This window comes from Oncorhynchus nerka, linkage group LG5 (assembly GCF_034236695.1).
Source record: "Oncorhynchus nerka isolate Pitt River linkage group LG5, Oner_Uvic_2.0, whole genome shotgun sequence".
Taxonomy (NCBI): Eukaryota; Metazoa; Chordata; class Actinopteri; order Salmoniformes; family Salmonidae; genus Oncorhynchus; species Oncorhynchus nerka.
In genome coordinates, this window is record NC_088400.1 from 46,651,157 (window position 1) to 46,666,885 (window position 15,729).

The 15,729-nt window shown below is 43.8% G+C and overlaps 1 protein-coding gene across 1 annotated transcript in view; it reads left to right on the top strand.

Moving 5' to 3' along the window:
• LOC115129597 (protein diaphanous homolog 2-like) overlaps positions 1–15,729 on the top strand; it is a 606,019-nt gene that overhangs the window by 488,014 nt on the left and 102,276 nt on the right. Inside the window, 1 exon segment of the mRNA XM_065018694.1 lies at positions 6,320–6,484. Coding sequence (XP_064874766.1) covers positions 6,320–6,484 — 165 coding nt within the window.

The following is a 15,729-nucleotide window of genomic DNA, read 5'->3' on the forward strand; positions in this document are numbered from 1 at the left end:
TATTTCCCCGGCCAACTCATGGGATTGGATGTGACCTGGTGGTGCTGAGGTGGAGTGAGGAGGAGGGAGAGAGAGGCATTAGACAGGGACAGACGTAGAGGCATTAGTGGGCTGAGAGTGGAAGAATGGTGGGCTCAGACTGACTATGACAGAACACAGTTCTCTACTGGGCTAAATGTCCTTAAGAATCCAATAATGATTCAATTTTTCTTTTTAAATAGCTGACTAGCCTCTTGAATTTTGATAGCTCAGTTAAGATCATCTAGGATTGTCCAGATGATATGCAAAAGGAAAAGTAAGGGACAACATAGCAACATAGCAAATTGCAGGCAGAGTTGATAAAGAACTAGTATATTGTTCTAGGAATCAAGAAAGTGATGTAATATTCTGAGTATTGGACAGTCTAGTAGCCAGTCCATTAATCCATATATATATCTCGAGTACATCCCTTTTATCAGCCCACTACAACTCCCTAACAATGAATCTTGCTCTGCGTCAGTGATGTAAGGCGCAGTGCAGAGGTAATGCAGCCTTTCCTTTCCTCCTTTGAGGACAGCTGGTGGAGAGAGAGACGGGGAGATGAGAGGAGACTGACAAACAGGCAGAGCCTGGCTGCCAGAGGAGGCTGCGTTATGCTTTACCTTGAGACCCCTCTCCGCTCAGAGCTTTTTGAAGCCCAGGTGACACAGGAAACAGGCACAGTGAGTGCTGAGAGCACTTCTGAAAGTTTCCTCTCTCTCTGAATATGGGAGGACAGGGAGGAATGAGGAGGGAGAGAGGGAAGAAATACTGAGAGAAAACAATGTGTCTGTATGTGAGTGTGTGTGATTTTGAGATGGAGAGAATGGGGAAATAGCAAGGAAGCAAGAAAATAAGAAAGAGGAAAAAGATAGCAGGACAATGGAAGAGAGAGAGAGAGACCAGCAGAGAGAAAGCACGAGAATAGCAGAGTAACAGAGAGAGACTGTATGAGAAATTGAGAGATTTTGTTTGAGAAGGCTGCATGCTGGCACTGCTGTAGGACAGTCAGGTGTCAGATACTGTCAGTATGACATGTCTTTGATGTGGAAAGAACAGTCGCTGAATCCCATTGAGCCTAACACCAGTCCCCAGCGACAGACAGACAGACACAGACAGACAGACACAGACAGACAGACAGACAGACAGACAGACAGACAGACAGACAGACAGACAGACAGACAGACAGACAGACAGACAGGCGGACAGACAGACAGGGGGACAGACAGACAGGGGGACAGGGGGACAAGCAGCCAGGTAGATGGACAGGCATCCAGATAGACGGACAGCAACCCTTCACTGCTCTGGTGTAGATACCTCACTCATGCTGAACAACAAGTGGCCCAGCAATCAATGCATGCCACACCATAGCACAGCCACGTGAACAGCTCAAGCACAGTTACCTGAACTTTCTCACCTGCTTGATTCATCCATTCACCTGTTATGAACACTTCTCATCCTCACGGTTTACTTACTTCAGCCTGCCTCTCCCTAGCGAGCATAGGCCATCGACGACTCCTCACCATCACACTATGTCCTCTATTCTCACCGTTTGCTTGAAATATATCATAATAATGTTGTAATAATAGTAATATCCCTTAGTTATATTTGGAACCAAACTTGCATAACCTGAATTCTATATACGCACTATTAGGTTGAACATGAACACTTGAATCGGTGGGCCTCAAAGGGACCACCTTCAAGCTAATGAGCAGTCATTCTGACTGCAACATTCTAACAGTGTAATTAATACATTTCATATATGCTAGCGTAAAAATAATAATTGTGTTGTGTTTATGAAGGCTTGGGTAACATTAGAATTCTTTAAAAAAATAATATTTAAAATAACACTAAAGCATTTTCATTAGTTTACGTTACTGTAGGCTGGCTACAAAAACACAAATTCAAGTGTTCTATGCATTTTATTTTTGAAGTGCCTTTGTTACAACTATGAAACGGAAGGCATAATGTGTTGGAACACGGTAACAGCTTATTCTTCTAATGACAAAATAAACTAAATACTCCAACCACCAAGACTGATTGTCAGCCATACGCGTGGTCAAATGATGAAAACATCAGTAGCCTAAACATCATTTTAAGCACCAAGTGGCCTTGATAAATAGTAAAAATCAGCACAAAAGCAATACTGGCATTATAATTAATATAAGCGTTGATATAGCAGCAATCAAAAATAGTCAATTACTGTCAGCTCATGTTTACATTTTGTGCGTCTTCACGCAATGGCATTGGTTGAATTTAATTGAGCTGTTATTCGTTGTCCTAACAGTTGACAGACATCTTCGTAACTTTCCCTTGCTTGACACACTTTGACATACCTTTGTTTGCTTGTAGTGTGTAATAGTCTCCGGTTCTCTCCCGTTATCTTGTCATTCTTCAGCACCATTGTGGAGTACTGTGCAACGGCTGTGCAGGTGCCTTATTTTGCGGTGCCGGCCAATGACAGTGAAGTGAAGAAATACATTTTTCCGCTTGCCAACGCAAGGTTCCACAAGCCTCATCACCACATTCGCCGACACTCTCTCCTGCTGCCCGATGTGTATTTTTTTCCCAGATATTGGAAGCCGTTCAGCATGTACAATTACGCACACTCAGTGCTTGAGGCGTTACCACAGATCCGGGTTCGATCCCGGGCTGTGTAGCAGCCAGCCATGACCGGGAGACCGATGAGGCAATGCACAATTGGCCCAGCATCATCCGGGTTAGGGGAGGGTTTGGCCTCCAACTTCTGTGGTGATCCGGGCGCATGCATGGTGACACGGTCACCAGTTGTATGGTGTTTCCTCCGATACATTGGTGCGGCTGACTTCCGGGTTAAGCGAGCAGTGTGTCAAGAAGCAATGTGGCATGGTAGGGTCGAGTTTCGGAGGACGCATGGCTCTCGACCTTCGCCTCTCCCGAGTCCGTATGTGAGTTGCAGCGATGGGACAAGACTGTATCTACCAATTGGATAACACGAAATTGTGGAGAAAAGGGGTAAAAAGCACCAAAAAACAAGGCTAGAGTAGACTGATCAGACTGCTTGGATTCATTGGACTGATATAGGGTACATACCATTTTAAGATTATAATTAGAATGGATCAATACAATAAAATGAACCTGCCCTGTTCTTCATTCACTATTGGTAATTGCAGAATTATGCCTCTACAGAATTATGCACTTCCCCTCGCTCATAGATTATTCTTTTTTTACCCTTATTAACTTGGCAAGTCAGTTAAGAACAAATTCTTATTTACAATGATGGCCTACACCAGCCAAACCTAGAGGACACTGGGCCAATTGTCCCTATGGGACTCCCAATCACTTTCGGTTGTGATACAGCCTGAATTCGAAACCAGGGTGTCTGCAGTGACGCCTCATGCACTGAGATACAGTGCCATAGACCGCTGCGCCACTCGGGAGCTCATCAACTCACCCATTCACCCCCTTTCTCATCATCATACTTTACTTAATTTATAGAATCTGTTGTTATTTTTGTGAAATTAGTTTTGGTGTATTTTAGGTTTAGTTTCGAAGCAATTATCAGCTAGGTATTTACAACTGTTGGGAGAAGGAGTAATGGGGGAAAACCCATTAAAAAATGACATGTCCTCTTATAACTGGTTATAACTCCAGTTCTATTTGTGATATTAAGATTCAAACACCGACAGTTTGTTGTATAGACTTATTTAGGAAAAGTCAAGAATGGAGGGAGCATGACTACAACTCATCCAGAACGCCGCTGCCCGTCTGGTGTTCAACCTTCCCAAGTTCTCTCACGTCACCCCGCTCCTCCGCTCTCTCCACTGGCTTCCAGTTGAAGCTCGCATCCGCTACAAGACCATGGTGCTTGCCTACGGAGCTGTGAGGGGAACGGCACCTCAGTACCTCCAGGCTCTGATCAGGCCCTACACCCAAACAAGGGCACTGCGTTCATCCACCTCTGGCCTGCTCGCCTCCCTACCACTGAGGAAGTACAGTTCCCGCGCAGCCCAGTCAAAACTGTTCGCTGCTCTGGCCCCCCAATGGTGGAACAAACTCCCTCACGACGCCAGGACAGCGGAGTCAATCACCACCTTCCGGAGACACCTGAAACCCCACCTCTTTCAGGAATACCTAGGATAGGATAAAGTAATCCTTCTCACCCCCCTTAAAAGATTTAGATGCACTATTGTAAAGTGGCTGTTCCACCGGATGTCTTAAGGTGAACGCACCAATTTGTAAGTCGCTCTGGATAAGAGCGTCTGCTAAATGACTTAAATGTAAATGTAAATGACTTCGTGAGCAGTCAAATTGACTGCTTTATTGGTTCTAGTGTTTAAGCTAGAATCATATGACAAAGTGAGTGGGAGCAAACACTCAAACCTTGCACCATTAGTGGATTTGATGACATTTTTGGGCTCATTATCACATGACACTAAAAGTGCTGCTTACAGCTGGTGAAGGGGAGAGAAAAATAGTCAGGAACATTGGTTAAGCAGGACCATATTGTGGTTTAGCCAGAACTTAATGGGCTAGAACTACTGTACAACTTTGTTGAAAGTTGGCATCTTTGAGAGATTGGATGTGTGGAAACAAGGTTTGATGTAAACACTCTTCCATCCAGCTCTTTTGATCTTTAAAGGGAGCTGATGAGAGAGGGAGAAAGAGAGAGAAACAATATATATAAAAGAAAGATAGAGGAACACAGAGAGAAATCGAGAAAGTGACAGAGAGAGAGCGAGAGAAAGGGAGCGTAAGCGAGATAGACAGTGTGACAGAAAAAGTGAAAGGGAGATGAAGAGAGAGATAGACACATCTATCAGCCAGATAAATCTATCATCGCCAGGCTGTGTGGGCTGTAGCGTTGGTCATTGCCAGTGCTGCTGTTGAGGTCCAGTAAACACTGACCCGCTGAGAGCTAATCCAGCTTGTCTCGCCTCCCGCCGTCCCTGCTTTCATCCCTGCTCAGCTTGATTCAACGTCGGCGAGGGCACGGCTGCAGCAAGGCCCCCGATCAGCCATCACACCCCCATAGGATCCCCCATAGAACCCCTGATAGATCCCATACACACCATCCCCCATCCATAGATCCACAGCCCAGCCAATAGGCCTGTAGATCAGCTTTAGACAGCCTGGGACAGATGCACTAATGCATAGATCAGGAGATACAGGTAGATAGATGAAGGATTACGTAAGTGATTGATAGAACAGTGGCGGTGTTGGATGCCGTGTTGTGTCTAACAATCCTCAGTGTTGTTGTGTGTTGCTGACAGTGAGAGCTCCGTAGTGGTTGTGTGCGTGTGTGTCCAGTCACACTGCTGTGTGTGTATCCATGCCTGCTACCTTGCCTTCTGAAAGTTGTTTTGCAAAATGCGTGCAATAGAGGTGTGCTTTTCACCTCATCTCACACACTGTCACACTGTGTGTTTTTCCATGGAGTCTGGTCTCCATTCCTTCGGAGGCCGCTGGGATAATGCCGCACTGACAGGAGCAGCTGTTAATAGCCATTCACCCGGTAGAAAGTGCTTCATCTGCCCTGTAAATTACACAGTGCGGCATGGGCCGCGGTTCAAGACGACCCAACCCCTCTCTTGTAGGGAGAAACAATGGAACAATGACTGAAATCAGCTATTCCAACAGCCATTTGTGTTGCGGCCTACTACAAAATACATTCCTATTACTCCTGGCCCGCATGCTATTAGCCCATGGTGCCAAAGACTCCAAAGTGAGATGGAGAGGTTATTGAAACACACACAATAGTTTCTCTGACCTCTCCCTGTGTGAAATGCAATGTTTTCTTTTAGCATTTTTTTGTGTGGGTGGGTTTACAAACGAGTGAATGGTGGTGGTTTGATAACTAGCTCAGGGATGGTTTTCTATTGTTGGTATGACAACACACGTTCTCTGACCTCTCCTGTCTGGAAAGCACTGGCTTTTGCGCCGCTATTCTTTCCCCTGCAAGCGAGTGAATGATGCGAAGTTATAGTTTTCTTTCATTTGCTTAATGATGACTGTTTATTGTTGTGTGACATCACACATCATGGTGACAAAGTGTTATGAAGTACCATTTCTGTGTTGTTGTACCCAGTACTAGACCTGGGTTCACATACTTTGAGCGTTTCCATGAGTCTGTCTGGAGTGCCAGTCACCTGGAGTGCCAGATGTGTGGGGTTTAACGTTTGGGGACCTTTCTATTGGTTTATTGAGCGAGGCAAGATCAATCAGGCACAATTAAAGTATTTGAATCGATTTTTCAAATGGTTTGACAAGTACTATTGACCAAAAAAACATGTTTACTTTCCTTGACTGTACCTCCCTTCACGGCTTCTCCAAGCATTCGCGGGAGCAATACGAGAAGCTTTCCACCATGCACAAGAACATGCAGAAGCTATACGAGAGCCTGGGCAGCTACTACGCCTTCGACCCCCACGTCCTCAGCGTCGAAGACTTCTTCGGTGACCTGGCCTCCTTCCGCACCCTCTTTGTGGTGAGTACAGCACATATACAAGTTGTTCTCTTTGGAAAAGATGGAAAATATATCTTACCTGTACGGCCATGACATACACACACACACATACAAACACACTCAATTTGTCATCAGTAAGGGGGGGGATCGTTCCACGAAAATGGGTGTAGTTTGCTTCCCTTTGAAGTTTGAAGTGGAAATGATGCACCGATATTGAATGTTATTAGCTTGTTATATTAAATGGAGTGTACTTTAATATAGACCACATGGAGAATTCAATACATCATATGTTTTTATATGAATAAAGGCTTGCTAAAGTGCCAAAATGCTAGGAAGATTTCAACACACTTAATCCTGAAATGTATCCCAAGTTTCACCAGCATTGTAAAGGCCTAGTCATTTTGCTGCTTTGACAAAGTCATGGCTGAAGATGATTATTTATATTCGTGTGATTCGGTATGCATTCACGTATGTCCCTCATTTTAAAACAATTTTAAAAAATCAACCATTCCACCAAGTTAAATTATTCACAGCAGGTGACATCGTTTGGGTCTTCCGAACAGCATGGTGAGAGAAAAAAATTACACTTTTTTGTCTATTTATAATTGTTTTATCATCTTTGACTGAGGTGGTTGAACTCAACACATCAACCTTGCCATGTCGTCCCATGCTCTTCACCACATGAGGAGTAATGGCCGATCTTCACCTAAAAACCTCAACCCTTTTATTGTCAACCCTGTTAAAGACCCAATGGTAACTTTATCAGTTTGATAGGTGACTTTTTTTTTATACTTGATCAATGAGAAAATGTGGGATTTATCTCAAACATGCTTTTAAATAATAGTTAGGCAGTTACAGATGGTGTGCTAAAAATGCAGATAAAATGCTCTTAGTTCATAGGATTTTAATGCTTGAGATGGGAGGGGAAAAAATGTTTCTTCTGTAGGCTAAATATATCCTTCGTGAAATTGAATGTTGAAAGAAGAGATATTTTAAAGATAATTTCTTAGAAGTTTGCACATTCAAAAGGCATCCATTTCGTGGAACGACCCAAAAGTAATTTCTGCCTGAGTTGTATTATTGCTATGTTGAAGAAATCATGGATGAGAAATGCTGAGGTACATTAGTGTCCATTGACTTTAGTAAAGTGTAGTTCTACTGTACACTTAGAAAATATAGTTCCAAATGGGTTCGTCGGCTGTCCCCATAGGATAACAATTTTTTGCTCCAGGTAGAACCCTTTTGGGTCCCATATAGAATCCCCTGTGGAAAGGGTTATACATGGCACCCAAAAGGGTTATACCTGGAATTCTATGGGGACAGCCGAAGAACCCTTTTAGGTTCTAGATAGCACTTTTTTTTTTCTTAGAGTGTACTTCAAAACTCATGAGGTAACAAAAACACATGTTTCTCCATTCCTCGTGAGAGAACACAAATGTGAACCATTCCAACAGCAGTGGGAACACGATAACTGAAAAAAAAAATTAGAAAGGAAAGCTACTTTCAATTCACGAACACATCTATCTCAAACCATTAGTGAAATCCATGGCTGATGCCATTTTACTTTCGGTGTGTTAAACCAAGAGCAAGAGCAGCTGTCTCAGATTTAAGAAAGTTGGCACCGTCTTAAGAGCAGATAAAGAAATTTGCCTTTACAGACCTGGGAGCCTGGCGATGGAGGGGCGGGTTTATAGGACAGATTAAGCCGTACATAAACTGTAGGTACTTCCCAAATAGCACCCTAGTCCCTACATAGTGCACTACTTTTGACCAAAAAAGGGAGAACTTTGTAGGGAATAGGGTGCCATTTGGGACACAGCCTAAGCCTGAGAACGGAATGTATAATGTATCACGGAAGAGTGTAAGTTCCACACTGAGTAAAGAGACTTTGGAAGCTTCTTATCCCCTTTAAATGTACTTTCATTAGCGTGCCAGTGTACTTGTCAGAAAGAAAATGAAAGTGCCTCCGCCTTCAGTGCGTCAAACAGTCAAGCAGGTCTTACACAGGTAGAGGGGTGTGGTAAGTCTGTTGAGGCCTGCGCTTATTAAAACTCTGAAGAGCTTGGAACCGTGGAGGGTGACTCTTTCTATTCTAGTATATTGTATTCCATTGTAAAAAAATAAATATGTATTAGACTTATTAGCTTACCTCCCACCATTTCAAGGAATACAATGACTAAGAATGATATCGTAGCATATGATGTATTGTATTACTCTGATATATTGTATTTTATTGTAAACATTATTTCGACATAAGTCCGCTGTATTTTAAGCTATTACCTCCCACCATTTTAAAATAGCTAGTTAGTTGTGTTTGGATTGAACTGAATACAATGACTAAGGATCATTTCATAGCAATTTGCTTTTACCAGTGTATATACCCCCTCAAGCAGACACCATGATGGCCCTCAAGGTACTTCACTGGACTATATGTAAACTGGAAACCATATATACACTGCTCAAAAAAATAAAGGGAACACTTAAACAACACAATGTAACTCCAAGTCAATCACACTTCTGTGAAATCAAACTGTCCACTTAGGAAGCAACACTGATTGACAATACATTGCACATGCTGTTGTGCAAATGGAATAGACAACAGGTGGAAATTATAGGCAATTAGCAAGACACCCCCAATAAAGGAGTGGTTCTGCAGGTGGGGACCACAGACAACTTCTCAGTTCCTATGCTTCCTGCCTGATGTTTTGGTCAGTTTTGAATGCTGGCGGTGCTTTCACTCTAGTGGTAGCATGAGACGGAGTCTACAACCCACACAAGTGGCTCAGGTAGTGCAGCTCATCCAGGATGGAACATCAATGCGAGCTGTGGCAAGAAGGTTTGCTGTGTCTGTCAGCGTAGTGTCCAGAGCATGGAGGCGCTACCAGGAGACAGGCCAGTACATCAGGAGACATGGAGGAGGCCGTAGGAGGGCAACAACCCAGCAGCAGGACCGCTACCGCCGCCTTTGTGCAAGGAGGAGCAGGAGGAGCACTGCCAGAGCCCTGCAAAATGACCTCCAGCAGGCCACAAATGTGCATGTGTCTGCTCAAACGGTCAGAAACAGACTCCATGAGGGTGGTATGAGGGCACGACGTCCACAGGTGGGGGTTGTGCTTACAGCCCAACACTGTGCAGGATGTTTGGCATTTGCCAGAGAACACCAAGATTGGCAAATTCGCCACTGGCGCCCTGTGCTCTTCACAGCTGAAAGCAGGTTCACACTGAGCACGTGACAGACGTGACAGAGTCTGGAGACGCCGTGGAGAACGTTCTGCTGCCTGCAACATCCTCCAGCATGACCAGTTTGGCGGTGGGTCAGTCATGGTGTGGGGTGGCATTTCTTTGGGGGGCCGCACAGCCCTCCATGTGCTCGCCAGAGGTAGCCTGACAGCCATTAGTTACCAAGATGAGATCCTCAGACCCCTTGTGAGACCATATGCTGGTGCGGTTGGCCCTGGGTAGCTCCTAATGCAAGACAATGCTAGACCTCATGTGGCTGGAGTGTCAGCAGTTCCTGCAAGAGGAAGGCATTGATGCTATGGACTGGCCCGCCCATTCCCCAGACCTGAATCCAATTGAGCACATCTGGGACATCATGTCTCGCTCCATCCACCAACAGAGTACTCCTGAATATCGTGGTTGCACCACAGACTGTCCAGGAGTTGGCAGATGCTTTAGCCCAGGTCTGGGAGGAGATCCCTCAGGAGACCATCCGCCACCTCATCAGGAGCATGCCCAGGCGTTGTAGGGAGGTCATACAGGAACGTGGAGGCCACACACACTACTTAGCCTCATTTTGACTTGTTTTAAGGACATTACATCAAAGTTGGATCAGCCTGTAGTGTGGTTTTCCACTTTAATTTTGAGTGTCACTCCAAATCCAGACCTCCATGGGTTGATAAATTTGATTTCCATTGATCATTTTTGTGTGATTTTGTTGTCAGCACATTCAACTATGTAAAGAAAAAAATATTTAATAATAATATTTCTTTCATTCAGATCTAGGATGTGTTATTTTAGTGTTCCCTATATTGTTTTGAGCAGTGTGTACATGTATATATATATATATATATATATATATATATATATATATATATAAACAGTGGGGAGAACAAGTATTTGATACACTGCCGATTTTGCAGGTTTTCCTACTTACAAAGCATGTAGAGGTCTGTAATTTTTATCATAGGTACACTTCAACTGTGAGAGACGGAATCTAAAACAAATTCCAAAAAATCACATTGTATGATTTGTAAGTAATTAATTTGCATTTTTTTGCATGACATAAGTATTTGATCACCTACCAACCAGTAAGAAATCCAGCTCTCATAGACCTGTTTTTCTTTAAGAAGTCCACCTGTTCTCCACTCATTACCTGTATTAACTGCACCTGTTTGAACTTGTTACCTGTATAAAAGACACCTGTCCACACACTCAATCAAAAAGACTCCAAATTCTCCACAATGTCCAAGACCAGATAGCTGTGTAAGGACATCAGGGATAAAATTGTAGACCTGCACAAGGCTGGGATGGGTTACAGGACAATAGGCAAGCAGCTTGGTGAGAAGGCAACAACTGTTGGCGCAATTATTGGAAAAAGGAAGAAGTTCAAGATGATGGTCAATCACCCTAGATCTGGGGCTCCATGCAAGATCTCACCTCGTGGGGCATCAATGATCATGAGGAAGGTGAGGGATCAGTCCAAAACTACACGACAGGACCTGGTCAATGACCTGAAGAGAGCTGGGACCACAGTCTCAAAGAAAACCATTAGTAACACACTACGCCGTCATAGATTAAAATCCTGCAGCGCACGCAAGGTCCCCCTGCTCAAGCCAGCGCATGTCCAGGCCCATCTGAAGTTTGCCAATGACCATCTGGATGATCCAGAGGAGTAATGGGAGAAGGTCATGTGGTCTGATGAGACAAAAATAGAGCTTTTTGGTCTAAACTCCACTCGCCGTGTTTGGAGGAAGAAGAAGGATGAGTACAACCCCAAGAACACCATCCCAACCGTGAAGCATGGAGGTGGAAACATCATTCTTTGGGGATGGTTTTCTGCAAAGGGGACATGACGACTGCACCGTATTGAGGGGAGGATGGATGGGGCCGTGTATTGCGAGATCTTGGCCAACAACCTCCTTCCCTCAGTAAGAGCATTGAAGATGGGTCATGGCTGTGTCTTCCAGCATGACAATGACCCAAAACACACAGCCAGGGCAACTAAGGAGTGGCTCTGTAAGAAGCATCTCAAGGTCCTGGAGTGGCCTAGCCAGTCTCCAGACCTGAACCCAATAGAAAATCTTTAGTGACTCCTGTGGCGGGCTGGGTGCAGTGCACGCTGACCAGGTCGCTAGGTGTACGGTGTTTCCTCCAACACATTGGTGCGGCTGGCTTCCGGGTTGAATGCCCGCTTAAGAAGCAGTGCGGCTTGGTTGGGTTGTGTTTCGGAGGACAGATGGCTCTCAACCTTTGTCTCTTCCGAGTCCGTACGGGAGTTGTAGCGATGAGACAAGACAGTAACTACTAACAATTGGATACCACGATATTCGGGAGTACTCTGAACCATTGAATACATTGCAGGTAAGGGGATGTTCACACCTACGGTAGCTGGGCTATAAAGAGTCTATTGTCCTGATAATCAGGCTACAAGTGTTTGAAAACCTGTTTTCCATAACTACTGTAAATAAAAACACAGCATCTTGTTTACATTCTTTATTGTAACCACAATGTCACAAATCATTTGTATCTTTGTACCTTTCCAATTACTTTTAGAGTTTGGTTAATTTGCTTCATATTTGATTAATACTATTGTGTTTATATTCCAAGAAAAACAGAAAAACCTTTGGGTTTCCGTTTGGATGGAATTGCGCTGTACATTGTGGCGGTCGGGAGTAGGCTACACAGTACTGGGCTATTTAGCTAAAGAATCCCTGTGTCATGTGCTGGCACGTGGGAGACCAGGGTTCAATTCCTCGACGGGGAGGAAGGAGTAGGCTGTCCTTGTAAATAATAATTAACTGACTTGCCTAGTTAAATAAAGGTTACACTAAGAGCATAACATTTCTATATCATATTTTTAGTCTAACCAATACCCAAGCGGAGATTCAGTCAAAATCTAATTGATTTAACAAGACCAGTCCCCATGCTTGTCTCAGAGCAGCACGAAACGGTGCTAAAATAGTTGTAGGCTAATGCTTCAAATCCTATTGCTTCTAACTTCAATATGCTCTTTAAATAAATAAGACATACACCACTTTTAATAGCACATTACTCAACAATAGTGAGACTCATGTCGCTTACGATAGGCCTACAGTATATATCGAAAAATATGACGTGACTCTCCACCAATAATTACATAGAGGATTGGAAGTTTCTAAATTAAAACCAAAAGCCGCCTCATGGGTCTCCCAACACGGGTATCTGTAGCAACACAGTTTGCATTGCGATACGGTGACTTAGACAGCTGCGCCACAGGGGAGGCCCCATCCACAAAGTATCAAAAATACTGAGATGTGTTGGTATAGGTATATTATCCTGCTAATAGCCCATATTATAAAACTGTACATGGTGTTCAGGTCAGGTTGACCAAAACATTTATTTATTAAAGACTACCAGAAAGAATGTTGGTACTGATTTATTTTGATCCAAAGCCATGAATGAGTGAGTCACTCAGCTTTATGTAGGTGCCGGCTATTTGACTATGCCATCAACTTGATACTGTATAACGATATTTGAAGTTATTTTGGAGGTTTTTAAAAAGAATTAGGTGAGCGTTTGTAATCTGAATAAAGGCCAAAATAATATTTGTACAGGCAAAAACATTTCTGTTTTTAGAGGGAGAGAAACACTGGGCCAATTGTGTGCCTGCATATGGGACTCCCAATCACGGTTGCATGTGATACATAATAATAATACTTAACTTAGAGCCTAACTTAGAAATACATTTGATGATAGAATTTTCCCCCTGACCTCCATCTAGGCAAGTATTTTGTCCAGATACCTGCTAGAACAGCGGGAATGTTTCCCTAGTCAGCGCCATGCAATGCCCCTAAAAGTGTTGCAGTGGATACAGCTGGAGAACTGCAAGGCAATCCCATTGTGCGCCACTCGAGAGCCATGACCAATGTATATTGTCCTCCAGATATAATATAGCATTGAGAATATCCAAGGGGCTTTTGTATAATTCTAAATTAATAATAATGATAATCGCTTTGTTTAAAAAATAACAATATTTTGGAGATGATTTTGTTATTTTCAAATAACATAAAATGAGTGAGAAAAAGGCCATTCTTGAATATGGGGTGAGACATTGTTACTCATTTGTAAATAAAGCCAGTTTGTTAATTAGAATTATTTTTTTATTTTTTTAGTAGGAGAGAAACCAAAAACCTACAGTCATCTCATGGGTCTCCCTGTCAAGGATGGCATGAGTATTGAACCAGCATTTGTAGCAACACAGCTTGCACTGCTATGCAGTGTCTTATACTTTGCACCACTCAGGCGCTGTACGACATGACCGGTCTGGAGTGGACTACAGTACTACAGTAAGAGCAAAATAATCCTAACAAAACAAATTAATACAAATCTTATTGTAACAACAGTTTTAGTATGTAACCCTGAAGTTGTACACAGTTATCCTTCTCTATTTAGGTTTATGTCACCCATTCATTGTCAGTTAGAGACACAGTAGGACCCAAAAGCATAATCAGTGCTCTAACTCCCCCTTGTTGCGCTGGTCTGGCGCAATGAAGTGGTGACGCAGGGTACTGTACTGACCCACAAATTACCTCTAAGTACCGCAGCATAATCACAAAACTGTTAGTGGAGCAACCACTCTACGTCTTGTGTCTGAGCCGTTGAATTGCAAATTCACTTTGTCTCGATATTGACGTTTTGGCTGTTTGATTGCCTTGTGCAGGGAATGACTACCGTGTTTGTATCCTGCCATACCTTGCTGTGGTTAAATGCGGTGCTTCGTGCTTTTAGTTTTGCGCGAATGCTGCCATCTATCCACCTGCACTTCACAGAGTTGTGAAGATGTACATTGATCTTGATGCTCCTTTTCAATAAATATCCAAGGTCTTATTCTTATGACATGACGATTAATGCTTGAAGAAATATTCTCACTCTTATCCATAATATTCTTATCATGTAGGCTAGCCTACCCGCGCAGCCTACCCGCCCTGTATTCGTGAGCCTTTGGCTAGAGCACATGTGACAAAACTATTAATAGAGTAGAAAATACGATGGAAACTTTCGGTTTTTATTAGGTACCTGAAAAATGATATTTTGTGTGCACTGACTTTTATCCGCAACAAGTCCGTTTTGTGGAAACACACCACTGGTGGGAAAATTTGCGTTTTAGAATATTTACATTCAACGCAGCCAATGCCAGCTAGCCTACATAGTCAACAACGCAGCCTCTGCCAGCTAGCCTACTTCAGCAGTACTGTATCATTTTAATCATTTTAGTCAATAAGATTCTTGCTACGTAAGCTTAACTTTCTGAACACTCGAGACGTGTAGTCCACTTGTCATTCCAATCTCCTTTGCATTAGCGTAGCCTCTTGTGTAGCCTGTCAACTATGTGTCTGTCTATCCCTGTTCTCTCCTCTCTGCACAGACCATACAAACGCTCCACACCGCGTGGCCGCGGCCACCCTAATCTGGTGGTCCCAGCGCGCACGACCCACGTGGAGTTCCAGGTCTCCGGTAGCCTCTGGAACTGCCGATCTGCGGCCAACAAGGCAGAGTTCATCTCAGCCTATGCCTCCCTCCAGTCCCTCGACTTCTTGGCACTGACGGAAACATGGATCACCACAGACAACACTGCTACTCCTACTGCTCTCTCTTCGTCTGCCCACGTGTTCTCGCACACCCCGAGAGCTTCTGGTCAGCGAGGTGGTGGCACCGGGATCCTCATCTCTCCCAAGTGGTCATTCTCTCTTTCTCCCCTTACCCATCTGTCTATCGCCTCCTTTGAATTCCATGCTGTCACAGTTACCAGCCCTTTCAAGCTTAACATCCTTATCATTTATCGCCCTCCAGGTTCCTCGGAGAGTTCATCAATGAGCTTGATGCCTTGATAAGCTCCTTTCCTGAGGACGGCTCACCTCTCACAGTTCTGGGCGACTTTAACCTCCCCACGTCTACCTTTGACTCATTCCTCTCTGCCTCCTTCTTTCCACTCCTCTCCTCTTTTGACCTCACCCTCTCACCTCCCCCTACTCACAAGGCAGGAAATACGCTCGACCTCATCTTTA